Source organism: Plectrocnemia conspersa, unplaced genomic scaffold (assembly GCF_051122295.1).
Source record: "Plectrocnemia conspersa isolate PC_06_02 unplaced genomic scaffold, ASM5112229v1 ptg000002l, whole genome shotgun sequence".
NCBI lineage: Eukaryota > Metazoa > Arthropoda > Insecta > Trichoptera > Polycentropodidae > Plectrocnemia > Plectrocnemia conspersa.
This window is the reverse complement of record NW_028277166.1, coordinates 12073866-12101781: the sequence shown is the minus strand read 5'-3', so window position 1 is coordinate 12101781 and position 27916 is coordinate 12073866. Positions and strand designations below refer to the sequence as shown.

Below are 27916 nucleotides of genomic sequence, written 5' to 3'. Positions count from 1 at the left end.
TTTAATTAATTTCTTTAAAAGGGAGTCTTAAGGGAAGTAGGAAAGGATTTTGTAGTAGATAAAAATAAAAACTTTCTAATTATACATATTTATTATAAATTACTTAAAGTACATATCACACAATTTCATTTTTGTTTTTTTTTATTAATAACTTTTCTTACTAAAGTTAAATCTATTGGACGAGGTAGTTCCATGGAAGCTTGTGGATCAGGATTGATCGGTGGCATAGTGTTATATGGATAGTTGGCTATATTACCTTCCGGTTTTTCGTTGAACGTGACCCATGTCATTGGACTGAAATGAATGCAAAATATATAATAGAATAATCATTGAGAATATATGTATATTAAATAAATTTGGTCATACCTGTTTTCGCTTGGTAACACTTCAAAAAACACTTGCCCTTTGACTTTATTTTTGGCTTTACCAGACGATTTTTCTCTTTTAGTATTAACATCGTCTTCAATATCTTCATCACTGTTACTCTTTGCTGATAATGTATCTAAAACTTGTTCCATCTCTTCAGAAGGATCATTATATAGTTCGTGCTCATTTTTATCCGGCTTCCAAGCGTTATTATAGTTTTCTTTTACTATATGATCATTGCTCTTTGATGTTTGAACATCAGTTGGATATTTATGCAAAACATTCCCAATATAATAATATTTAACTGGTGATTTCGTTGTACTTTGAGATTTATACTTGTTCAAGTTTGGATTAATCACGATTGATATATCACTATGATGTATAGTATTTTCAGGTTTTTTATTTTTGTCATTTTCTTCTATACGTATTTGGGAATTGTCGTACAAGTTTTGAAAGGTCGGTCTGGGATTTATGGCAGGTCTGTTATAAAACGGTTTTTGGTAACTGGGTCTAGTGAATAATGGTATAGTTTCGTCTCCATTTGAGTCTTGGAACGGTCTGTTGTAACTGTTTGAAAAGTCGTTACTAGGAAGAGGTTTAGGTCTGGATGGTTTGTTTTCTATGTATATTGTTATTCCCGTGTTTTGTGGTGGAGTCGGTCTTTGATTGTAAACATAATCTTCATCTGATTGTGGCGTTGGTCTCGTCGGTCGTTTGTTCGGTACAGAGTAATAGTTTTGCGTATGGTAAATGTCATCACTTTGAGAAACTGATGGTCTGAAATAGCTGTACTTTTTGGTAGTTTCGACGTGACTGAAAGTAACTAAACTGTACGGATTATATTCTGTTGTATAGTCATTAGTCGGTCTGTAAGGTCTGTACGGTCTATTATTTTGATAGTTAGATTCATAGTCACTTTGCTGTGGTTTTGGTCTGGTATATATGTTTGTTGTTATTATCGGTTTTGAGTAAGTATCGTCAGATTGTTGGTTATTGTAACTAATCGGTCTGTAAGCTAACTTGTTATTTTGGTAAACTGGTCTTTTGTCATATGGGAAATGTTCGTTTTGAGGTTTATTTATGGATGGAGCTGGTCCTTGTACGGTTATTTTGATAGTTTCACGTAACGGATATTTGGATTCGTACTTGGGCGTCGTTTTTGGAACAATGTTAATCAAATAAGTGAACCTATTTGGATTGTCTGTCACGTAAGAGTCTTGTGAATATACTATTTGTGGCTTAGGTCTTGTAGTAGGTTTTTTATTGTTAAATAAAGAACTAAAATAGGGTAGTTGAGAGTCTTCGTTCAATAAAAAGTCGTATGTCTTTTCAGAAGTACGGTCATTGTACGTTTTAAGATTAGTAGTGTTTTGCTCATTGTAAGATTTGGATGTATCATTGTTTGATGTTAACTCTTCAGAGCCAGGGAAGGAACGTCTCTCTATATTTTGTAATTTTGTCGAGTTATCGTCTTCGAGTCCTTTGTTTAGTTGTCCGTCTTCCGAAAAGTCCAATTTGTCGTCAATTTTAAACGTCGAAGTGTTAGTATTTACGTTATCGTCAAGTCCGTTATGTAAAGTCAGTTTTTCAGATTTATCTATATCGAGTTTGCCGTCCAGTACAGTCGCAGTTGTTTTGTCGTTTGGTATTGTGGACGATTGGAAGGCATTTAGAGTGGAATGGGGTTTGATGGATGAGCTTTTGATGAAATTGGTTCTATCAAAGTCGTTAACGTTGTTCGTAATGTCAAATTCTCGTTCAGTCCAAGGAGTTAAGTCAAACGCATCAAAAGTCAAATCATTACAAGGTACGCGCTCATTGCGAAAGTTGTCGACGGTCAAAAACACAAATGGTTGAATAGTGTCAATAGTTTCTAGAGTTTGGCAAAGAATTTGAGCTAAGGTGACTCGTCTAATTTGTTGGATTTGAGCAGGTGTGAAAGACGACTCAAAGTTTCCATTTTCATACCTAAAAATATAATGAAACTCGTAATTTGTATGTATAAAAGCGATACTATACATAAATTTACTTACCAGAATCTATCTCCTCTTCTAAGGTTAGAAAATTGTTGAGCAATGACACAAGCAAACGTTGGTCCTACTAATCCACCGATGACTGGACGCTCTGCCATGCCACCGGTGAACAAATCAATATCTTCAACTTTTCTGTGGAATAGAATAATAATAATTGAATAATATACAACAAGAATTTATTATTATTTATTAATTAAAATACTTCAATTTTGTATTTCATATTAATAATAAGCTGGACGAAGTAAAATAAACCTTATATACCATCAAATAAATGTTGATGAAACAAAAAGAATATTGCAGATAAAATCGTTTAGTTATGAAAAGAAGAGTTAAAGAAAGAATTATGATAGAAAGGTTTCATTAATTTTTTATCTGACATCTAAGGTGTTGGTAAAATAACTACAGAGAGCATATAATAATGTACAACCTAGTTTTAAGTACAAAGTCTTTTTTTAGTTATTATTGGAAATATGGGCGTACAGATTAGTAATAATTCCATATCTCACCTATAAACATCACGAAGATTCTCCACAGTATCCAAATGCATTATCTTATACAAATCGGACCATTCTAATATAGGCGTTAAGCCACAAGGTTCTCTCCATTCTACGTAAGGTGGCAATCCATGGTCTCGACCTCTTTGTATATTGATAGCACCCAAATCCATTCCAAAACCAAATCTAGAAGTTTGGAACAGATGATTGGTGAGTTCTGGCGTTATGAACTCATCTCGTTTCTGTGACGGTTGATTGCACATTCCCAAGACTAATCTATCCACTGCTCCAAAACTCCATATATTTGACGGATTCGATAGTTCATCATGTAGAGATACGTCTGTTGATATTTTAATACATCATTATATTGAATTGGATATAATTTTATTATAAGATACTCACTATTAGCTAAAGGTCTATGAAAGCGATCATATCTCAAGAACGAGTCTTGCACCAAACTGTGTCCAAATCTAAAAGCAGCAGCACTGAAAGCGTTCGCAGGACTTGAATTTACTTTAGAATTATATCCTTTGTAATATCCCTTTTTGACTAAGTTTAAATCAAACAGGCGCATCACTTCTGATCCTAAGATGATCGGTAAAAACTCTCTATAAGTGATGTGTTGTATCAATGCACCGATGATCTTTCTTGTCTCTTGATAGATTTTCTCGTCGCTCCAGTGTGGATTCAAATGTCCTAGTTCTGTAGCTAATCTAAAATATAATGAAAATATATAAGAATATGATTTGAGATGCTTATAAATATATTAATAGTTACCTGTTATGTTTTCTTAACCATATAATATGTGTAGCTACCAAAGCTGGATGTTCGTTGACTCTTCCATCACCAGCTTTGAAACAAGAAGCGTCTACTGCTCCTCCTCTACATAGCGATTCTTCATCAGCTTCTCTCTGAGGTAATAATGGTCGTCTTGCTTGAGCTCTACCATACTGCAATAATCCTTAAATGCATGTTTTAACAAACTGTATATTTAATCATGTTTTAAAATAATATAAGCATTTACCATTTCTGAATAATCGAAGCTTATCGGCTTGTCTGGCAGAACTACTGTAGATTGGCGATGCATCTATGTAAGAAGTAACTTGATTCATCTGCTCTCTCCAACCAAATTCGCAATCCACACGAGGCGCTGGACTCGATCTGACAAACTCTAAGCATCTTATGCCCAGAGGACCATAAAAATCATCGTCTTCCGGTACTTCGATGGGCATGCAGTCTGGATGCTGCAATTAAACAAGCTTAATTTACTAACAGGTTTATGTAAAGTGTATAAGTATGGTATTAATATCATATAACCACCATTGCTACTGTGAGCTAGAGAGAAAATTATTACAAATCAATGACTAATTGATGTTTAATGGCAATGCAGTAGCTAGCTTTTCATATTCACTGTGTAAGATTTTATTGTTCAAGATATTAATAAGACTAGTACTGGTTTATGGGTGTGAGATATAGACACTAAACACCAGCGACTTTCATCTACTACGGGCTGTTTAGTGAAGGACCCTGAGAAAGATTTTTGGCATAAAGTGAGAGGATGTACATGGCGTCGTAGGTACAATAATGAACTGTGCGAGTTGTAGTAGGAGTCTGACGTCGCCAAGTATATTGAAATACAACGTCTCAGGTGGATCAGACATCTGTACCACACGAATGATTCGAAAACATCATAGCGATTAACATTCTATTGCTTAAACTGCAGCTACTTGAACGGTATACGAAAATATATTCGAACGCTCGACATCAGCTACTGGCACTGCGTGACCTAGGATAGAGCGAGGTGAAGATTAAGGCTTACCCCGGACTGTAGTACTATGGTGATTTATTGGTTATTTATTAATTACATCATATAATTCATATCTTTAACGATACTATATTCAATCGAAATTATGGAAAGATTGGATTATCGTGTGTTTTAACTTGCTAAAATTTATCTCAGACAAATCATTAGTGAGAAATATTCAGGGAGCAGCACTTATATATGGATATTATATAAAAAACGCTGTAAATCTGTATTTTAAGTGTCCTTTGTCCGGTGATTCATCTTAATTCTTTTTTATCGTTTATTATGTAATATATGATAGAAAAAGTTTAATAATTAAGATATTAAACACATAAAAAGTTCAGATAAATCTATTATTAATTTGTATAGTCAGCTACACAGCTTCCGGAGTTGATAAAATATTTGCAATCGTTTCCAATCCAAATTGTAAAATAGCGACGATATTGCATTGGCCTTTGATGACCACATTGTATCGGAAATTTTTTTTTTGAATGGCAATTATAAAGAGTTTTCCATTGTGTAAATAATTTCGGCACTATAGAAAGAAGGTGACCATATCTACATTTAGGGGCAAATGTTTAACTTGCAAAATATATGTTATTTTAATTAATGTATCATCAGATATACTTCTAGAAATCATTCTTTGCACCTGTTGCATCTACCTACATACTTATTTATGTTTTGAAAGAATATAATATAGTATTCAAGTTCAAGAGAAATCATGCTTATGATAGCTATAAAAAGATTCATAAATAACGAGAAGAAGTTAAACTGGTGAGAGAGACTATATCAGGTACATTTATATTTTTTATGGGTTGCCTACCATAAACTGCGACGGCACAAAGTGACGACCTCCATCCAAGCAGCATCTTGGTATAGAGCCGTTGAAAGATCGCGCCTGAGACGAAGACGTGATGTCGTGGTCCAAGAACTGCCCCCATTGCATGAGCAAGTGCGTCACGGAAGCAGCATCTTTTCTTCTTCCTCTGTGAATACGAGAGCTGACCAAACGAGGGCTTGGCAAGTCCGAGTTTAGGCCTCGAGCGACATTCACCTCGTCGTCGTAAAGAGGCGGTAGAAATCTCTCGACAGGTGTTAGAGCAGAGCCCCAGCGGCCTCTGCGAGGATTGTTGCAGGTGCCATCGTGAGTTCTGTACCTGTTGATATTAAGAATAATATAAAAACACGTATAATAATACGCTCCAAATAAGCATATTACAAAATTATATATAAATAAGTATATTTCCCTGATGGGCGTGAATAAGTTGACAAGTCAAAAATATAAATTTTTCAGAGCAATATTTTTAAGGTTTGAAAATATTTATTACTTTTAAGATATTTTTATAGTTAAATACACATATAGTGTTTGTTAATAATATACGTATGGCAACTTATAAAATTAAGTGAATCGGAACAGAGACGTTAAACTTATCGAAATAATTATTTATTCATAGCATAATATGCAAATTTTACGTATCTCGAGTTGTCAACTTATTCACACCCACCATAAATATAATGTTTATCTCAAGGAAAGCGTTTAGATCCTAAAACGATAATATTTTCAGTTGTTGTAGTATTTATATTCAGTGACATTGAGATAAATGAAAAATATTAATATTGAAAGTATTTTAAATACCTTTTTGAAGCTGGAGTACATCTTGGAATTCCTCTCAAAGGACACTGTTGCCGTAGTGCCGATTTTTTCAGGGAGGCGAGTTTTGGATGATTGAGAGCTGCACCATCTCTGCTTTCCAATTCATCGTCTAATCTGAAAAATAAAAATAAGTTTAATTAAATACTAGTTTTACCACTTTAACAGAATTTAGTCAGATTATCCAGAATTTTTATAAATGCGTCATTTCAGAATTTTCTAGAACGGGAGGGGGGGGGGGCAAAAATTGTCGAGACTGTAATCGGTTTTTTATTATTTTGATTTTATTAAGAGTCATAGTATTTCATTAAATGACATGTATTTTTTTGACAGTCAGAATTTTATTCAGAATTCCAGTTTTTGGGATTTTATTATGGCTCCCTTTGGAGCATTTTACATCAGAACTTGCATATAATTCAGATGACATTATAACTGAAGCCGAGAGACCATTATATGTCCACAACGTGACTGTTTGGTGCGCACTATGGCCAGGCGGCGTTATTAGCACTTATTTTTTTTTGAAAACGATGAAAGTCGGACTGTAACAGTTAATGGTGAGTGCTATAAGCGCATAACAACCAATTATTTTTGGCACGAAGTCGAAGATATTGATGTGGAAGATTTGTGGTTCCAGCAAGAACGGCGCAATTTGCCACATATTGGGTGCAACGTTGGATGTTTTGCATGAAAAGTTCACAAGTCACATTATTTCACGTTTTAGTGACGTCAATTGACCGCCGTTACGCAGTTGCTTTTTTATTGTGGGGTTACGTAAAGGGTCGTGTCTACACCGACACACCTGAAACGTTGGAGCACATAAAAACCAACATCCGCTAAGTTATAGCCGAGATACCGCCAGAAATGTACGAAAAGATCATCAAATATTACATCGAAAGGATTGGCTGCTGAAAAAGGTTCAGATTATTACAATTTTTTTTATTCGTCGGCGTAAAATAAACGATTGTAGAATAATCCATTATAATCCAAGGTTGTTGATAAATACTGAAATTTTAAGGACAGTTACAAAACATCTTTTTGAATCCCAGATGTATGCACAACGACTAGAATCTGATTATAGAATCACCGTTACACATATTATAGTTAAACAAGATCTTTAATAGACTTTAATAATAGCAAAGAGTCTGGATTTGCCCTGAATCATCGCTACTGGCCAGACGATAATTGGAAGGGACGTTGAATTTTCACCAAAGTCTGAAGAGTAGGTATATATGGCAATACTCGGTCGCATTGAAACATTACCTTTAAGGACTTTCTTCAGAAACTTCAGTTAGGAACTTTATCTAGAACTATCTATAAACGAGATTTCAGTCGAACTTGCACTGAGCGGTACTACGCGGATTCGACCAAAACGACCCTTAGAAATCCGAGAAAGCAACAGATTTATCCGCCCAATAAGGAGTGAAGCAATCATCCGGAATCTCAAGAGTTTAACCCGATATTCGAGACCAATTTGAGACAGATATGTATATGTACATTTCATTATTGTAACTGTTGTGATTTAAAAATAAATTACTATATAAAACTCTGTTCTTCCATCTTCATAGTAACGGACAAAGTATTCCATTAGGAGACAATATGTTTTTTTAATATATGAGTTCAAGAATATCACTATTCACTTACATAGAGAATTATTATAAGATTTTTCTGAATAACAATACATTACGACAGATGAGTTTTGTTATAAAACTCATCATTGACTACCCCTTGTTTATTATTGTAGTGCTACTTACAACAGGGATTAACGTATGCATGAGCCAAATTCAAGTTTAATTTAGGGAGACTGATTTTAAAATATAAATTGCTTTATATTTATCTGTAAAATTAAAACATATTTTCTTATTATTATCTGGTATATATTATATCACCATTATCTGTTATATATTAGTCAATTATGTTATATACAACGTAAACTAGAAGAGAAGGATTTTCTAATATGATACTTTTCATCATGGAAAATGATCTGTATTTATCGAGTGATTGGAATTTGACTGATGCTAAGTTTTATGACTTTATTATAAACTATACGATATTTAACGTTTCACTATTTATAAAGTAAAGAAGATAGAGAAGGTTTTCAATAAATAATTTTTACAATTGCATTACGTTTTAAAGCTACGGCACTATTTTTTAATCAATAAATTATGTTTGTATATTTATTTATGAATATTTTCAAGGTCACTAAAGACGCTTTCTTTATTAATGCATCGTCGAAAGTAAGAAGCACGCGAAGTGAATACCGATGGCCCAGAACACTTTCACGGGTTTATGGTCACGGAATACGAATGGCAGAGAATGGATTCGTTCTTCTTGCGCCATTTATTTTCACGCTAAATATGTATGTACATCCAATCAAGATCTCTATGATCACGTTTCAGTCGTTAAATGCATGTTTTAATGAAACAGGATTACGAGAATGTGATCCTAATTTTAGATCGAGGTCGTCTTTGCTAGAACTTAGATGTACGTTTATAATTAGTAAGATGCACGATCACATATTATAATCGATGACATATTATAAATAAAGAGAAACACAAACTTGTAGTAGATTTCTAATAATTTTATAAGGCGCTGAAACATGTATACTAAAAAGAATAGCATAAGCATCAAGTTGAATTTATTAGCATGATTGATAATAAATATCAATAAATTATTGTGAGACACGAGTTTCATCGGGCATATATTTAGAAGAAAGAGAGAGTGAGAGTCTAGAGAAGCTTGCAATTATCGAGATTGTGAAAGGAAGAAGAGAATGAGGTTGATCTTTAAATAAGAAGTACAGATCAGTGCAGGCAGATAACCAGATATTAGCTTTAGTGATCGATAAAATAACTATAAAATGAAAATCTTTACTAGGATTTATACACGATGTAAGGTGTTTGCTACAAAGATAATATAAATCGATTGTTGTAGAAATAATTATGTTAACAAAAACTAATTACAGTAAAATATTCTAAATAATACGATAAGCACATTTAAACCAAAAATTTCACATTAAAGTTGTTTTAAATCAACGGTTAAAATCTTGGTTTTAAGTAAAAACCATAAGTACAAAGTATTCTAATTTATGATCATAGGTAAAAATTAATGATAAATATCTTGTCATGCGTTGAAAAACGATAAATTTTACTCATCATATCATATCTTTGTGGTCTTTTTTTTTGAATATACATATACAATATAGTATATAAAAACGTGTATGAGTTTATAGGTATTAATGTAAGATAATGGAATAGCAAAAAATAATTTAACTTAATCACAAATAAAATTTGTGCTTATACAGTTATATTTATCTTACAAAATATTAGAGGTTCTATATCAGCAGATATCTCACTAAAGAAGAATCCACGAATATGCTTATGCTTACATTGATTGGTTGAACACTGCGAGAACCACTTACGGGAATAATTATAGAAAGAACTGTTATATTTTAATACAGGTAAAATCTTAAAAAAGTTCTGCTTGACCAGAAAAATATTTGTGGAAAAAGTTCCAAAAAAAAAAACTTTCTTATACAATTTTAAAGTATTTTCTTTTATAAAAATGAATATGTAATTGTTAGGGTACAATATAATTGAGCTTTATTCCAAATATATTGGAATTTGGAGCTACAAATAATACAAATATGAATTAAAGATATATTTTTCCAAAGATTTTTTAAAAGTCATCAAAAAACATGTGATGCAGTATATGAAAGTTAGCTAGACCGATCTGTTCTGAATTTGTCACTTTTTAACTATAATATACTCCTATGAAATACATTAGGTAACTACCTGATCCTAATTGATTCATTATAATGCATTGCTACTGATTTATTTATTAAAAAAAAAATGCTTTTGATATATGTACTTTCCCTCGAATATTTATTGTATGCTGGACCAAATATTTTAATCCTTATCAATACAAATTAACTACAAAAATATACTATAAGAAAAAACACTTCTCTAAATGCTAATATATTATAATCAGATTATTTAGAAGGGCATATAAATACAAGTTGCACAATTTAGCTCTATCTCTAAACATAGTTTATACATTCATTTCCATATTATATATGTAGTATTATTGTAGTATATATTATTTTTGATTTATTTAAATGTATGCATGCACATATGTAAATTTATTTAGATAAAAGCAGTGAAAACGCGTGGAACTTGTTTGCGACAATCGTGTCTAGTGATTGATGACCAAAAATTTGTTTATTAAACGATTTTTTTGTAGAAGGCAAACTTTCACCGAATTTTCTCTTCACGCGCTTAATCTCGGTACGTATTCATGAATGAGAATTAATTATTTTTTGTAGGTATTCTAATATATTCACACGTGAGCCATTTACTTTGTTTCTTCGCCGCACTTAACTGATAAAAAATCCCTACGTCTATAAAAGAGAAAGAAGGTTTAGAAATTGACCTCGATGAGGACCAGTCGACATTGTCAACTCTCGTTATACGAGATTGACAACTTGCAAAGTTGCTTTTAATTAAGAAATTAACACTTTGCCTCGATTGATCGATAACGAGCAATTAAAACACTTTCAGGAATAGTTTCTGGTAATTGATTTACGTCGACGTACTAACATTTTGTTCACGCAAAACACCATAACATATGCACATTATTTATTTCATTAAATATATATTATGTTAATAATGAAAAATACTTAGGTATTTGTATAAAATATGAAGATGCTTAATCCTTACCCTATCTACCGTCGATCACATTTTTATTGTTATTGTTTTTAAGTTTGTTTATTTTGTTCGCTTGTTGTAGACACGAACGTTCGCGGTTAACTGTTGAAATCGAAATCGAATCAACTTATATATATCCAAGAATCAGGGGCGCTCAACTTTTATTACTCTCAACATTAGTTTTAATATGTATATAATGTGTAATTGTTTTTTACATATACATATGTGAATAAGAAAGCAATAGACAAAAAAAAGTCTTATGCATATACATATGTATAGTACTTTTAACAACAGCTCAAACATATGATTTCTTAACTCCGAGAGATGCTCAGAAAATATTATAATAATACAAAGCTAGCAACAATACACGTATTTTTTAATCAGTTAAAAATAAAATTGTCCGCTGGATGTAAGATATTCTTAAAACCTCAGTTGCAGCAATTTTGTGTTCGCATTTGAAATTTGGGTATTTAAAATGGCCGTGTCAATATCAAGTTCTGTGCGAAGATGATTCATGGATTCCTTTTTTCTGTACTAAAGGAGAAACGTTATGAATAGGTAATATGTGGTAAAATGCTATCGCGAAATTAAAGCAAGAATACGTGACTATTATCACTGATTAACTTAAAAAAAAATGCTTTGTATGTATTTTATGGATGATATTTCATCACTAGTGTTTCATGTTGAGAATTCTCATATTATATTTTTTTTCTAACCAATTAAATTAATATGAATATTTTAATAAAAAAAATGGATTTAAACGGCTAAATTCACAGTTGCATTCAAAGTAGGTAGTGAGAAAAGGGACGGGGATATCAGATTTACACTTCATTGAAAATATAAGTTTTATGACCGACTCTAGGAATAAAGATTTCGTTACGACTTCCTTGAACATACACAGTCTATGGCAAGGTTTCGTTCGCCAAATAAATAAAACAAGAATCAATGTTTTTATGTAATGGCTATAAAACATACGATGTTGTCATTTTTGAAAGCTATGAAATTAGTGGGAATAAAACGATAGTTTTGATTTATATAAGCTAATCTGAAACATTTTTTTATCGAAACTACATACCCGACTGTGAGAAAAGATTTGTCGCAAATACTTGCTTAAAAACTAATAAATCAAATTATTATTAGTATTTAAAACTTGCATAGGAAATGTATTTGTTACATGAGATTATTCATGGCCTATAAATATTTAATGTATTGAAAATATATTGGCCATAAATTAATAGGGGTGAAAAAATAAACTCAATTATTTTTATAATAGAAAAATCAAGCCTCGCAGTGCATATATTTTTGTATGTTTTTACTTAAAACAAAATTTAATGTTTTAATTTACAAAAAGTAACTGTTTTATGAAGTGCTAATAATATTAAGGGCAAATTAAAAAAATATTATTCAGGATAATCGAACACAAGGATATTTAAGTTTTTAGAATATTAAAGGCCAACGAAACTTATAGGTCAAATTAAAATTGTTGTTATGTGGTTTGAATATGGAAAATTGCGTAAGTTGCTTTGCTTGCTTTTTCATATCTATACGATAGATATTTTTTTAAAATCTTCCGTTGTAATCTAACAGCCGTAAGCCTGTGACTTTAGACGCCCAATGCAGTATAACGGGGTAAATCTGTACCAACTAGGTAAAAGTTAATCTGACATAATAAATACCTTCAAGTAAGTATTGACCACCGGACTGAAAGTCTGGGAATTAATCTATTTTAATAATTATAAATTAGTATGTGTAATATAATTTATATTCAATAGATGTCACTGTAGCTGGAGCCGGGTTTTAATAACAGTGTATTTTTATTTATAAAAAAAAATAGAGTGCGGTTGTCGGGGCTCGAACTCACAACATCAGAGTTACATGTCTGAGACGTTACGGACTACGCTATTCCATCCTAAACATGTGTAACCTCATATTTATTTGTAATTATTTTTTGTAAATTAAGACTTCAGAAATAAATATAGAATTGAATTTCTAAATAATATTAAGTTATATGAAAAGCCTTTTTTATCTATTAAAACATTAACATAGAAATAAGAGAATTATTTTATAAATTCAATACTCTTGTAACTTATTCTATTATATATTTATAATAAGAACTTAAATATTTTCACATCAAAAAGTGAAAGAGTTTTTAGTGTTAATTGTGCTATTTTCAAGCTGTATTCACTTTTTGCGAAAATCGCTTGTTTTAAAAAAAGTCATACAACACTGATCGATATTTTTTCCCCTTAAAGTGAATCAGGTCAATTCTCATATTATTTTTCATTCTTATAACTGCTATTTTTATTAGCAAGTATTTTGAACCAAATGTTGAACGCCCCACGTACACATGTGCTCTTCAGAACTTACCGTAGAAAGTGTAACCAGTTTTATTTTTTTATTCATAGGAATAGCGCATACAAATTTATGTATGTGCATATTATGTTCTCACGTATTAATATAATGGTTGGAAAAATACTCGTACATGAACATCTAATTTACTTTTATTTGTAAACAATGTAATATGAAAGGAAATGTGAACATTAATTGATGTTTCTATTATTAAATTTTATTTGCAATAAACTTGATGATATTTAAAGCCAATTGATTATGTATTTATAAGAAGAGATTGCCTTAATTTTATGCCAATAAATTTGTTATATTTATTTTATGTAATCTGAATCAGATAGAGATGATAATTTTAACATTTGAACGCAATAATATATTTATTGCACATTTCTATTTATGAAATGTAAAAATCTACTGCGAAATAATACATGATCAACAACAAATACTTATAGTATATTATGTGTTAATATAATAATGTATTCTTTACGAGTTACAACAAGTAAAAGTTCTAGTAAAGCGATTTATATGCAAATAGTTCAGTAAAATTCAGTTTTTGAGAAACATACTGTCTTATAAAACTTGCAAATATTTATTTGAGCGTTTTATAGCAGTTAATATTATTTATTATGTGAAAATAGTTATACAGTATACTCTTATATATGTAAAATATCTGTACTTTTTTATTTTTGAAATAATTTTTTGCCAATATGCATATAAATTATATTATTTATAGTAATTAAAACATAAAATAACATTATTCTTTTATTAAGATATATTATCGCACATTATTCTTAAAATAACTTTTTAAAAAGCACATACTATCTAAAGTGGAATCAACCACCCTTGTTTTCTTTTTATTAGAAAACTTCAGTGAAAAATAACTCTGTAGAAAGCCTCCATACATAATTGCAATCTAACGATTCCCACGCAGAGCAATTTTATTTAACTAATTATAAATCTAGTTCTTAGATTATCAAAGCAAAGATTAGAGTAAAATCGTAAACAATTTTTTGCCTTTCGAATACAACCGATCTCTAATAAAAGCTTCCATGCAAAAAAAATAATGTTTTTAAGCATTTGGAACGGACCCACCCTTTTTTACGCAGCGATTGTAAAATATTTAAAAATATTTCTACAAATTTAGTTTTTTAAGGATCGATGAAAACTTTCAAGAAATATTCGAAAAAAGTTCTTAAGAAATTTGCCATTTTTATCTCGAGAAACTGGTAATTACAATGTCTGTGATGAACTGCATTTTCGGGGGGAGGGGGGGGGATGCAAATTTAATTCTCATGATTATCATTTATATAACAATTTGTAGTAGCATAATATATTGTTCGCAATAGATTCGAAATACATAGGCTTTAATTTTTTTTTATTGAAACTCATTTTGCAACTAGTATTTTTATATAATATATACTTAAATAATCTTTATATTGATATTTTAAGAACACTATTGTTTAAAATATTGCCACAAAAATGTACTATTTTGCGATATTGCTATTAGAAATTATATCGTATTTTTATGAGGATTTTTTTTACATTAAATTATTGTTTTCTTTTAATACAATGTATTTAGGTTATTTGATATCATTAGTTATACACATCGTATGATAAGTTTATGCATGGAAATAATATATGCTATTTTTACATACACATACATATATTATTGGCTCGAAGTATTTCTACAATATTTTTATGTAAAAAAAATATAGCTATTAGATTATAACAATTAATATTTGTTATAAAACATGTCCCGCACAGAAATATGTTCCACTTTCATTTAAAAGTCAAGTTCATGACTTTCCATTTGATATACTCATACAAAAATATTCGAGATATTAAATTAAAACGATATACACGAGAGTTTCATTAAATAAATTAGCAACTGCTTATCATTGAGTGAAATTAATATTATACTTAGAATGTTTGCTGAATTTCTCTTGAATAAACTGCAGTTACGACTTTTCTCCTGACATAGGTACATACTAATGATACTATCAATTTGAAATATGATCTCAAGTACTACTTTCACTCGATATCGAAGTAAAATATTATAAAGTTAAACTAACTATTTTTTACAATTCCATCTAAAAGTCACTTTCTTCAAACGTTATAAAAACGTATCAAAATGAGATTTTAATCGGTACAGCGTTTTACATTAACGGTACATTAATTGTTGTACTATTTTTTATTATCCCATTTCAGTGATTTAATTTTATACATTTGAAAGTGTCCGGTGAAAGATTTTCGATTGTGTCTCTTGTTCCAAGCGGACTAGGAAAAATAACAATAATCGAATTTTGTGTAAAGCTGCAAAGCACTCGAAGTAGATCAAGTTGAAAGAAGGTGCGGAGAAAAACGGCGAGAGAAGAAAGTTGCCGGGTGAGATCTTTAACCAAAGGTCTCCGACCATGATGCTGTGTGCTACCAGATTGCTCTTAAGGCTTCAATAGGCGCGTGCGAATTGACAATAATAGCATTGAAAGTTTACCAAGAGTATCGAAATTGAGCACATTCGTGCACGCTATGAATCGCATTCTGATTTGTTTATATTAATAATAAAGCAATAAAGTATCTATTATTGATCCATAAATATTCATTATCGATATAATTAATCAATGCTGTGAAAAGTATGACGTTAATTTATAATAAAATATTTGACATAATTGTGTAGGCATATTAAATAGTTGTTAAATAATCTAATAATACTTATGAAGTAATACATAATTTGGATATGAATTTAACGACCTTTGATATCAAAAGTAAATAATCTTGCAAAATTATTTTGTAGCATAAGTGAGAATTTCTGTAAGAGAAAAAAAAATTGATAATTTTGGTAAAAAATATTCTTTAAAATAAAATGATAGGCAAAAATATGTCTCATTTAAAATCAGCGTTATCTTATCTTTGTGTGAAATATTGTACAAAATATTTACACATTCGAATAAAATAATAATGTTTTATATGAGAGTTATTTAGTCAACCACAAAAATGTTTTTCCGAGTACTTTAATCTTATATATGTTCCTATACGAAATATAAATATTTAAAGAATGCAGATTTATATTTTTTACTTATAAAAAAACTATTTTACGATAAAATTATATAAAATTATTTTTGTACACCCAGCTTTTTGAGTTTAAAGGTGCAAATAATAGCAACCAACGATAGTCTACTAATAACAACGATTTAATTTATAAATCAAGTATAATAATTTTTTCGTCAAAGATTTCTTTATAATTATATATATCAAGTAATGGTCGATCTCAAGAATTATTAAAATTAAAATATTACGACATTATAAATTTAAAATATTGAAATAATACATATAATTCACGGTTATTATTTACAAATTCAATTAATGAAAATATGCAGTTAGATATCTAAAATATTATACATGCACTATTATTTTAGACGATAATTAGAAAGAGAAATTATTCTTAAAGCGCTTTACATAATTCTATAAAGAAAATTTTCTCTTTTTTAGTTATTGCATAACTGATTTATAACGAAAATTAAATAGAGTGACCGTCTCAGAATATGTATTTAATTTAACGCAGGTTTCGCGCTTCTCTGCTCATTAAATTCTTTTGAAATTTACTTCCACACCATTGCTTCCACTAATTGTCGTTTTTCGCATATTTATTATTAAGAAAAACAAAACATTTTACATAATTGTATGCTGTCGTGGTTCGTTTTTTAAAGATTGAAATATATATATAATGCAATCTAGATTAATATATTTTAATAATAATATTTGCGGAATTGTCAGATGAAATTTCGTGATCGGATGGAATGCAATTGAAAATATGTAAATGTCACAACTCGTGTTGAAGTAATGTGCAATATAATAAAATCGGAGAAAAAGGCATGATTTGCAATATCAATATATTTGACCACATAAGTTATCTGGGTTAAGTTTCAAACGCATCGAATATGCAAACACTTTGCTCATCATATTTTAAATTTGCGGTTGAGCGTCACTTTCTCTTTCCATTTTTTATCGATCGATGAGACAGGACGCATTTTTTTATCTATTTTCGTTTGACATTTTGTTCTAGGTGGCTTCGCACAGGCGTGACGTTTATGGAAAATCGAACGAAAGTGTTCGACGCTGGAAATTCGTTCGACTTTTCCCTTTCCGAAGAGAGCAAATTACCGTTTTTATGTTAAACTCGGCGGAAAATCGTTCGGATCGGCCTACCGTCACGGCATACGCTACATATATCAAATTCCTTAAATTACATTAATTAAAATACGTATCAATAAAATAAATGAAAATGATAGCTTGTTGACCGTTTTAGCCATAAACAAAAATTACATTTTGGACATTAATTACGGTTTTGAGAAGCTCAATTTGGTTTAGATTTTTCATGGATGAATAATTAAAACAAAATCAAGATAGGTCATGCATAGCTACATCTATTGATTGTAAGCTGCAATAAGATTATATTAATTAATAAAGGTGTCTCATTATTAACTTGTAGGTGTTGATTGTATTTACCCCGTTGTAACGATTTAAAATTGATATAGAACAAGCTTATTTTTTTTGTTAAAATAAAATAATATAAAAAAATCTGGTTACCTAAGTATTTTAATGCATACCATAGAGGTGGGCCTTGTGTCATGGACATTGAAGAAGTCTGGGTATGCAGAAATAATATACATCAATGCATTTGGTGAGTCTGAAATAGTGTTTCTTATCGAGAAATATGTCAAATCGAAAATTCTCATTTTATAAAGCATTTTTTATTATATAAAATTAAATTTGTACAATTTTTTAAAAGGTTTACAACCACTGTTCTTTTTATAACGCTGCATAAGTAAAGGCGGGTTCATGCTTAATATGCATATTTTTTAGATTTAATAAGTGTCTGGGAATGACCAAAAATTTTTTACAAATTTTTAACTAAGAAACCGTTCCAAAGGTGCTTGTGACAGATGTTTGAAAATATTCATACTTTCTCGGAAGATCGAAAGTATTTGAATGACCAATTTTTTTTATGATTTGCAACTACTCTAACCAGCCTGCGGGTTAATCTTTGCATTGATGATCTAAGAACCCGCTCCGATATGTATATAAATCGGCAAAATGTGAAACGCTTTAGTGTTATTTTTTATATTGTTTTTGACAGCTGAAGGGGTCTTAAAATTTTTATTAAAACAATTGGAAAATATAAATTCTGAGCTAAACTCGAAATTTGAACGAGCGATTAAAGATAAAATTTATGTTTATTAAAATCAAGAATCTTTCACTAGTCAAAAAAAGAATGACTTCTTTAGCTATTCTTCATAAGCAGAAATATGTAAAATGGGGAAATAAATTATTTGCAGATTATTTAATGGCACGACCAGTGGCTTAGCTAGGGTATGTGCCACCCGGGGAAATCCTTAAAATTGCCGCCCCCCCATACATTTTTTGCAAGGTCATTTCTTAAAATAATAAATTTATTATTGTTAAGCTCTTGCTATTCGTAAATTTACATAAATTTTAGTTTATTCAGGGTTAAGAACCACACTAGACGATTCCATCGCGAATATGCCGCCCCCAAGCAAGTGCCGCCCGGGGCGGCCCGCCCCACCATAGCTACGCCACTGGGTACGATAAATTCTAAGGTCCCTAGCGACTCAATTAAATCATTAGAATCCATTGAATAAATTAGAAACTTTTCATTGCCGCAACAATTAGAGAAAGAAATTTCTTTCAGCTTTACGGAATACTGTAAGAAAACCAGAATCTTACGAATTAATGAAGAAAGAATACAAAATATTTAAATCGACATCCAAGAAAATAAATAATTTACAGTGCTTATTTTGGTAACTTTTGTTGTCGATTAAACCAACATCTACACAAAACGAGAGGAATTTTTCCAGTAAAGATTTTCAAATAAAGATCGGGGATGTTTGATTCTATATTACTTTAGATGGCATGTACTTTTTAAACAGTTATTTTAAGAATAATTTGTATTATATCTGCGATATTTTACTGTAATATATAATTTTTTTCATTCATCAGAATTTATCGAGAATTATCGAGAAATTTGAGAAGTGAAGTCGAGAATTCTCATTTCTCGAGAAATCAGAATGCCTAATTTCAACGTTATATAAATCTCGCCCATGCTTATTTTTACCAAACACGCGTAAATTTTCCGAATGACTAATTTTTAATCGTTTCTCAAAGAATTATATTAAAAACTTTGTGATATTGTTTATTGAATTCATTGATCATTTAACATACGTCAAAATATTTCATTTTATTCAAAACAGTGGTCTTTTACTCACTTCTTTAGCATGCCTTAAATTCACGACACGACGTCTTTGCTATAAAAATTAACATAAGCGATTACGTTCAGCACCAGTTTTTTCTTTCTCACAGAAGTTGACTGAATAAATTGTTAATTTGATGTGATTAAGAATTTCTATGGGCATTTTAATCGATGTGTTTTAAACATAGCAATGTTTAAATTATATTATCATAACATAATTTGGTTTTGTTAAGTTAATTAGTTTCACTAAAAATCTAATTTGAAGTAGTGACAAAGAGGTCGTAACGTTAAAACATGCAGAATTGTATTGTCTCAAACAATGCAAAAGTTGTACGAAAGCAACTAAATTGCGGCTTTCTTAGTTAGAAAACAAATACAATGGTCACAGAAAACGTTCAACAGCGCAAATTGCAATTCGCCACCGAACTTAAGAAAGTAGAAAATCCATCATTATTCAGCAAAACAAAGAAATTCGTAAAAGATCTCGGAAATTTTAAGCGACACAACGGAGAAAGTGCCGCCTTTGGCTTATTATTTATAAGTATGAGAAATAGTAACAATAACGTTTTATTATTATTTTTCCACGATTTCTAAGATCCGAGCTTCCTGGACGATGATCATCGTCAGTGAGATTTTTACGCACCATTGTAGTCTTTAGCCGTTGCGCAATTACGAAAAACGAGAAAAATTACCATGTTACGAGCTAAGTGTGAAACACAATGAGAGGTATTTATGTACTTACTTCTGTTTCAGATGTGCGGAAGCCTGTAGAGAAGCGTAACCATATTGTGCGAACTTTCGCACATTTTCCGACTGCCAGTTAAACATGGCTACGAAGCGAGCTGGGTTGTCTTCTTCTAACCACAGACCTAATAAAAAAATGATTATTGTTTATAAATAATTTAAGTGGCAAGTGTGACGTCTAATTATAAAAATTATACATTATTGAATGTATGAAATTAAAACAACAGAATCATAGTTATTTTTTCATGCATGTTTTTAATAATTGACTTTAAAACTGAACTGAATAAAATTGAAATTGTTACACTGCAAATAAAAGTAATACTATATATATATTTTTTCATTTAATAATTTTAAAATGTTTTTCTACAAATATAATTTTAATTTATTCAAACATTAAATTAATCTAGTAATTTATTTTTATTGCTTACTATTAAACGTTGTTTGTAAAAATAATGTAAAAGGAAAACAAATGATATATTATATAACAAAAACATATTTAAATACAAATTTATATTTTAGTCATTGTTATTAAATTTATTATTGAAAAACGATAAAATAGCATACTAAAATATTTTTTATTAAAGAAATTTAAATAAAATTGGATTTACCGAAACTATATTTTGGCATAATTTTAGTAAAACAAAATCGGGATCATCGTTATCAAAATATTCAGATTCCGTTGCTATGGTTTTTTTTTTATGTATTTCATATATTTTTATTTGCCCTACATTTCTGCATAAACAGCAGTGGCGTACGGTGGGTGTTAATATTGGGTGTGCTATAAAAAATAAAAAAAGTACATTTTTTTATTTTTATTAGCCGAGCTTTTTCCCATATATAAATAAATAAATAACCACAAACTTATAATTATTTATATATAAAATCTAATCTTCTTTTTTTGATCATAAATTTTTCTATCACGCTGTCATATAAAGTGCTCTTCTTTTTAATATCCATAAGGATCCCTTTTTCTATTGAAATCAAGCTAAGCCACATAGCCTTTCTTGGCCTTGGGTATTTCGATAACAAATAATAATTCGTTTCAGAGCAGAAAATGAACGTTCTGCTGAAGCAGTACTGCTTGGAAGAGTTAATATTAGTTTGCCTAATTTATCTACTTCCTGAAAACCTGACTCAAAATTATTTGTGTTCATAAATTGTACAAGCTCATGAACAGATTTCTTTGCAAATTCAGGCAAATGATAAAGAACAGCAAGCTCATTTTTTAAACTTATTTAATCAAATAATGTTCCATAGAATTGTTGCAGTTTGGTAAGTAATTCAAAGGAAATTTTCCCTTATATTGCTCATATTTTTCTTTCTCCAGAAGGTGAAAATATTCCAATTTGGACATTGAAGAAAAACGGTTTTCAATTTGCTTACATATATTATCAACTATTGTATTAAATAGTTGGCTAAACGCGTGCTTTTCTTCAACAAGCAAATCATTACTCAGTCTTGGATAATTTTCTTCCGTTACATAAGAATCCCATAATGTTTCATAATTATTTTCCTGTTCATGTCTGAGTTGTTGCAAAATTTCGGTAACTTTCTTACAGCAATATAATATGTCAAAAGATTTGAATTGTAAAATGTTGTATAACACATCAGTTTTTCCAAAAAGGTTTGAAAATATGTGGAGAAGTTTTCTTGTTTTAAAATCTTCCAAAAAGCTAAGAAAACCTCGTGCTTTTATTACAGTGTCGGGGTCCCATAGTTCACAATTTTTCACGACGTCTCGAAGAAAGTCCGTAAATTCATTTCTGTATTTTTGCACTGTGTTACTTAACCGTGATGTGTTATTCCATCTTGTAGGTGTAACAGAAGGAAGTCTTCTAGCTACAAACTCTTCTAAAGCATTTATTCGTTTGGAAGATTTCGAAAAGAATGCAGACAATCCATTTAAAGTTTGAAAGAATGATTTGCACACTTTTATATTGGAAAGACCTTGTTGTAATGTTAAATGAGCATAGCAGTGTGTAAAAATGGCCAATGGATAAACTTCGAGTACTTTGGCTTGCAAACCATTAATATGCCCACTCATTACACTCGCCCCATCATAAGTCTGTCCAACTAATTTTTCTTGAATTTGAAATTCTTCAATTATATTTAAAACGTGGCAAAATAAGCCATCGGCTGTTTTATCAGAGCTAACGTCTGTAAAGCCAATAAACCGCTCGTAAACTTTACCTTCATAAACAAAACGCAAAACTGTTGAGAGCTGTGAGTTCGTCATTATATCTGAAGTTTCGTCAAGAATAATAGCGACAAAATTTGCTGAATTTACTTCTTCCTTAATATGATCTTTAATAACATCACCAATTGCTTCAATTATGTCATTCTGTATGGATGGGGAAGTACCACGAAACACCGTTGCAGTATTTAAATGAGTATCCAAAACAGAATCGTATTCTCGAAGTGCATTTAAAAATTCAAGGTAATTTCCTTTGTTTAGTGAATTACAGGACTCATCGTGGCCTCGAAAAGGTTGTTCTTGTTTTCCTAGATATACTACTGCGTCAATCATTCGCTTTAATATTTCTCTATTTTTATGAACTTGTTCATTATGTTGACTTATATTAGCTTTTCGTTGAGCGTCAATCATGACTTCAATTCGTTGTTTTCCAAACATTTTGAGAGAAAAAAATGATTGAACGTGTGACTGCGCTCTTTTGTGTTTTTTCAGTGCCGTTATCAGATGACTAAGGTCAGCAAATCCACTTTTTTTCCACACGCTTCTTTCTTTGGAAAACAATAAACATGGCCAACAGAACAATCTAGATCGAAGTTCGCAGCCTGTTAACCACTCAGATCGTTCATATGATGAAAATGAAAAATGTCTTGTATATTCACATTTATTGTCTTTATGCTTCATAAATAAATTGGGAAGAGGTGGACGTGGTTTGCCAATTTTGATGATCTTCAATTTAATTTCATAACTTCTTTTTGAAAATGGATTATTCCAAATATCTTCAATAATATTCTTCATCATTATTGGGGTAAATAAAAAAATATAATCTAGAATAGAAAATTAAGTATTGATCATATGTAAATAAGATAATAAACTATTTTACCCCAAAATATAAAAAATGAGTGACCTGTTATTGTGATATAATGTAATAAAAAAGCAGCGACGGACGCAAGAGTTTTTGAAGTACGTGCACCAAATTCGAGACCAATTTTACTACTGAGCGCTGCCAGCCGACAGAACGACTTCAGCCGTTAAATCTCGGAACAATTTACTTTAGTCGGCCGCCGCACTCAAGGTCGGCGCGCCACATGAGTAATACATAGCGTGTCGGTCGCGCGGAAACTTTTAGAGCGAATGACAAATACCAATGCATACTATACACTGCATATTAAAATTTTATAATTTTGCATACTACTGTATGCAAAATGATGTCGCTTTATGCCCTAAATTTTCTGAATTTCTAAATTTATATTTTAGATGGTTTTGCGGGTGTGCGCCGCACACCTAGCACACCCTGAATATACGCCCCTGATAAACAGTAAGCACCACACAATTTACTGGTAAGTACAATATTTGTTAATAAATGTAGAATTTAATAAAATAATATGTAATTTATTGCAAGGACTGCTTTAAGTGCTCTATGTTTTATCTAAGCGATTCAGAAATGGTTTGAATGAGTTGTTAAAAAGCAATCAAGAGTAAACATTAAATACAATGAAATGTCATAAAATACAAATAGCGGAAATAAGTCAATGAAAATTAATATTTGTAGTTTTCGAATTGGGAAATACGGAAATCTATATTTTTGCAGAAATCGCAATTAAAATATTATATTTATTACCTAATATATATTTATTGATGTTGAATGGAAAGACAATTAGTGATTTAGTTTTATATAATTCACTAAATTTTAATATATATATATATATATATATATATATATATATATATATATATATATATATATATATATATATATATATATATATATATATATATATATATATATATATATATATATATATATATATATAAATTTATATATATGGAAAAAAAGTTTTATTTAGATTAATTTTAAAAGACATTTGCTATATTTCACTAAATTTTAATATTTTTATAAATTAATTTTTATGCGTAAAATGATTTTAAGAAATATTGAAGTATATTATTATGTACATAGATGTTTATTAAAAACATGGAAAATTGTGATTTCTCATTTCTCTTAAAGATTTTTCGTAAAAAATGTTTTATTAAAAATATTTTTTTATTAGTTTACCAGCGCTGCAGTTTTAAAAACACAACATGGTATTAATATATTAAATTTACAGCTGCATCTAAAGCAGGTAATACGAAAAGGTATAGAAATTTTTGATTAACATTGCGAAAACAATGTTATAAAATATCAGTTTTATGACCGACTCTAGGAATGACGATTTACAAACATTTAGTTACAATTTCCTCCAACATTTGACGGCAAAAAAAAAATTCAAGGATCTTGATCATGTTTATATTGTAAAGTCTTTGGCAAAGATTCGTTTGACGGCTGAATGAAACAAGAGTCAATGTTTTCATGTAAATAAATTTGGGTTAATTTCTCATTTTTCGAGAATTGGAAATCGTTGTGAAATAAGAAACGCTAGATTTACTAAATTACGATATAATAAATAATAACCTAAAATACTTGTTAAAACTTAAGTTTTGTTATTATGCTTTTATGGAATTTATTGCAATAGAAAAATATTGTAGAGGCGTAGAAAATAGACACGTATTTGCTTTTCAATAAAAAACTTCAGTTTCCATAAATTTAAAAATTCAAATACAGGTGATTAAGCATATTAATAAATGTATAGGTAATAATCTCACCCATATTGTAGAGCTTCGGTTCTTGAACTTCGTAAAGCTCCTTCATTTTTAATAAACCATAATCTGCTGCTTCTTGAACATATCGTTCATCATTATCATCTTGCGCAATTTTGCCTATAATGCCTATAGTTTCGTTATTGATCTTGCCCAATTCTAAATCTTCACCATTTTTACTCAATTGTTCTTCATTTGAAACGTCAGCATGATCAACATCAAAGGTCCCAGATGATGGCTTATTGATCGAAGACTCAGACCAGAACTGAAATAAAGTATCAGTTTCCGTACTTCTTTCGCTCCTTTTCGTAGTACTTTTAGGTATGTTAGTTATGAATGCTATCCTTACATATTTATCTTTCGTCGTAGTCTTGATGGTAGATCGACTTGAATTAGTTTCGATTATCTCGGTAGTCGATTCGGTTACATCTGCGGTTTTGTCCGTTTCGTAATCGGACGAATCTGTCATTGTGTAACTTTCGGTCAGATCTTTTCCGGTCGATGAGCTATCGATGGTTTCGGTAGCGATCTCTGTAACGTCAACTTGTCCGGTCGTTGTTTGCTCTGTCGCAATACCATCGTCGTTAGGTTCGAATTTAATCCATGATGAATTGGCATTAGAAAGTTTTTCTGGAACAATTACTAAATCGCTCGTGTTTCGATTCAGCGTTGCGTCGCTGGTCGTTGTCGCGTTTTTGTCGCATTGCGTATTAGACGATACTGTGTTATGTTCGATCGTGATTATTATGAGGAGTGTAGACAATATGTTGTATCTGTAAATAGAAAGTAGCAATATAATTTATTTTATAGCGCAATACAACAATTTTTCTTCAAATACTAACTCAATATATATAAAAATTTAGTGCTAATTATATATACAAAAATTTGATAATTTTAATCGAAGTTTTGCGCTCGCTTCTTTTTCAGTACCAGAATTTTAAATTATAAAAATATCATTTCTAGATACTTTTTGACTTTGTTTTCTCAAAAAGTATCTAGAAGCCTATTTTGAAACTGGAGCATCGACCATGAGATATAACTTGTCGCATATACGTTTTGAAAGTGCAATGAATAAAATCCCATTAGTTTTTATGACAACCTTGTTGTTTCATACGTGTCAATAATAGATAGTATTGGTGTTTTTCTTGATGATTTCTATAAAAGCCGTCCGCGGTGAAAGGGTTAGGAAGATTATTTTTTGCTAACATATAATTGATAGCAATGAAAGTAATGTCAAAGATTTTCAAATAAAAGAAAAACTATGAATTTATTAAAATCATTAAACAAAAAAGAGCCACACTGATTATAATAAAAAAGTAAATAAAAAAAATAGATTTATTAAAAAAATAAACATATAAAATAAAATATTTATATTAAATAAAACATACATTAAAATAAATTTAATAATTATATTCGCAATGAAAAAAGCCTGTTTCATTGGTTTTATTTTGCCAGGTTGACTAAATTAAATCTTAAATCTTTAATAATTCTAAATTTAAATTTAATCTTTTCCATCAGTAATTTAAACTAAATTAGATCTTAAAAAAATAATTGGTTCTAATAAGTCAGTATTTTTGAAAGCTCTTAAATCAGATTTAATTATTTTAAGCGCGGAAAAAAAGAAAATTATGAATGTAAGTCGGAGTCGGATTTTTTACGACTCCAACTAAAGTACCACGACTCTAACATCTGTTTTTATAATATACAACATAATCAATATTTTTATGATTTTTGTGTTATTTTTTATGATTTTTATGTGACTTTTATGTCAAATAATTGTACTATTAAGATTTAACGTGAAGTTGAATTGTGATAATAATTTATATAAAATAAGACTGAAATCATTATGACGGAATAACTTAATTTTTATTCAAGCCAACAACTTATTAAATATAGCTTTAAATCGTTAAGGGCATTAAAATAACATAAGTTAAATATAATTTTTAATATTTTATATTCACAACAACTAATTTTTCTAACAAAACACATGAGAAAACAATGACAACGTTTTTATTAAAAATGTACAAACAAAAATTAATAAAGTGTTGCTACTAAGCAAATACTAAGCAGAATGTAGTTTTAATATTATTTTAATGCAATATTCATCTTTAATATTTGCTAAAAATATTTTGCAGAATCTCCATATTTATACATATAAATATAATATTATTGATATTAAGAACTTTATTTTCTTAATATGAGAAATATGTTTTAATGACGTTTCACATATTTTTTGTTCACAATGAAATGATGTACGGATCATAAATAATATATAATATATAAGAAATACTTACGATTTCACCATTTTGCACCTTTTTCATTTAATGCAAATTTTCACGAAAAATCGGCCATCATATCACTATTTACCGTCAATATTTATATAACCATTCTCTATATAATTAACGCATACGATTCACACCCGATTCTTTGTGTGCTAATTGAAACGCGATCGACAAGTTGACAGTAAGAGTCTGATCACGTTCTAGGTGGTGTACGATTGCGCAACAATGAGGCGGTTTCGGGAACAAGTGGAGCACACGGAATAGGTGGTACACAAGAATGCGACTTGGTTAGGCAACAGTTAATGTGTGAATAATCCTGATCGGATCACAGATGAGGAAGTTGCGGATGCCTTGGCCGGGGAGTTACAGTTAGACGACCTCTGTGCTGCTGATGAGA

At 30.1% G+C, this 27916-nt stretch overlaps 1 protein-coding gene across 3 annotated transcripts; it reads right to left on the bottom strand.

Annotated features, from left to right (window-relative positions):
• Positions 1–72: 72 nt before the first annotated feature.
• Positions 73–27831, bottom strand: LOC148237666 (uncharacterized). Of its 3 annotated transcripts, XM_088181295.1 has the most exons (12): positions 27532–27831; positions 25244–26010; positions 20408–20534; positions 6334–6465; positions 5521–5854; positions 3918–4137; positions 3671–3854; positions 3296–3606; positions 2906–3233; positions 2400–2531; positions 367–2334; positions 73–294 (listed from the first exon to the last, which is right to left on the bottom strand). In XM_088181295.1, exons 1-12 carry the CDS (start codon positions 27540–27542, stop codon positions 126–128), a joined length of 4683 nt encoding a protein of 1560 aa, XP_088037421.1. In that variant the 5' UTR covers positions 27543–27831; the 3' UTR covers positions 73–125. The 3 variants fall into 3 exon arrangements, with proteins under 3 accessions (XP_088037421.1, XP_088037424.1, XP_088037422.1); XM_088181298.1 differs by lacking the exons at positions 20408–20534; positions 25244–26010; positions 27532–27831 and adding an exon at positions 11064–11186 and having other exon boundaries at positions 3671–3843; XM_088181296.1 differs by lacking the exons at positions 20408–20534; positions 25244–26010; positions 27532–27831 and adding an exon at positions 11064–11158.
• Positions 27832–27916: the final 85 nt, after the last annotated feature.

What these genes read in the sequence shown, in the direction of transcription:
- LOC148237666 (XM_088181295.1), bottom strand. An exon ending in ACCGAAGCTCTACAATATGG is followed by an intron (nt 20,535 to 25,243) that starts GTGAGATTATTA and finishes TTTTTTTATTAG; the next exon opens with GTCTGTGGTTAGAAGAAGAC. An exon ending in TCCGCACATCTGAAACAGAA is followed by an intron (nt 6,466 to 20,407) that starts GTAAGTACATAA and finishes TTTATTTTTCAG; the next exon opens with ATTAGACGATGAATTGGAAA.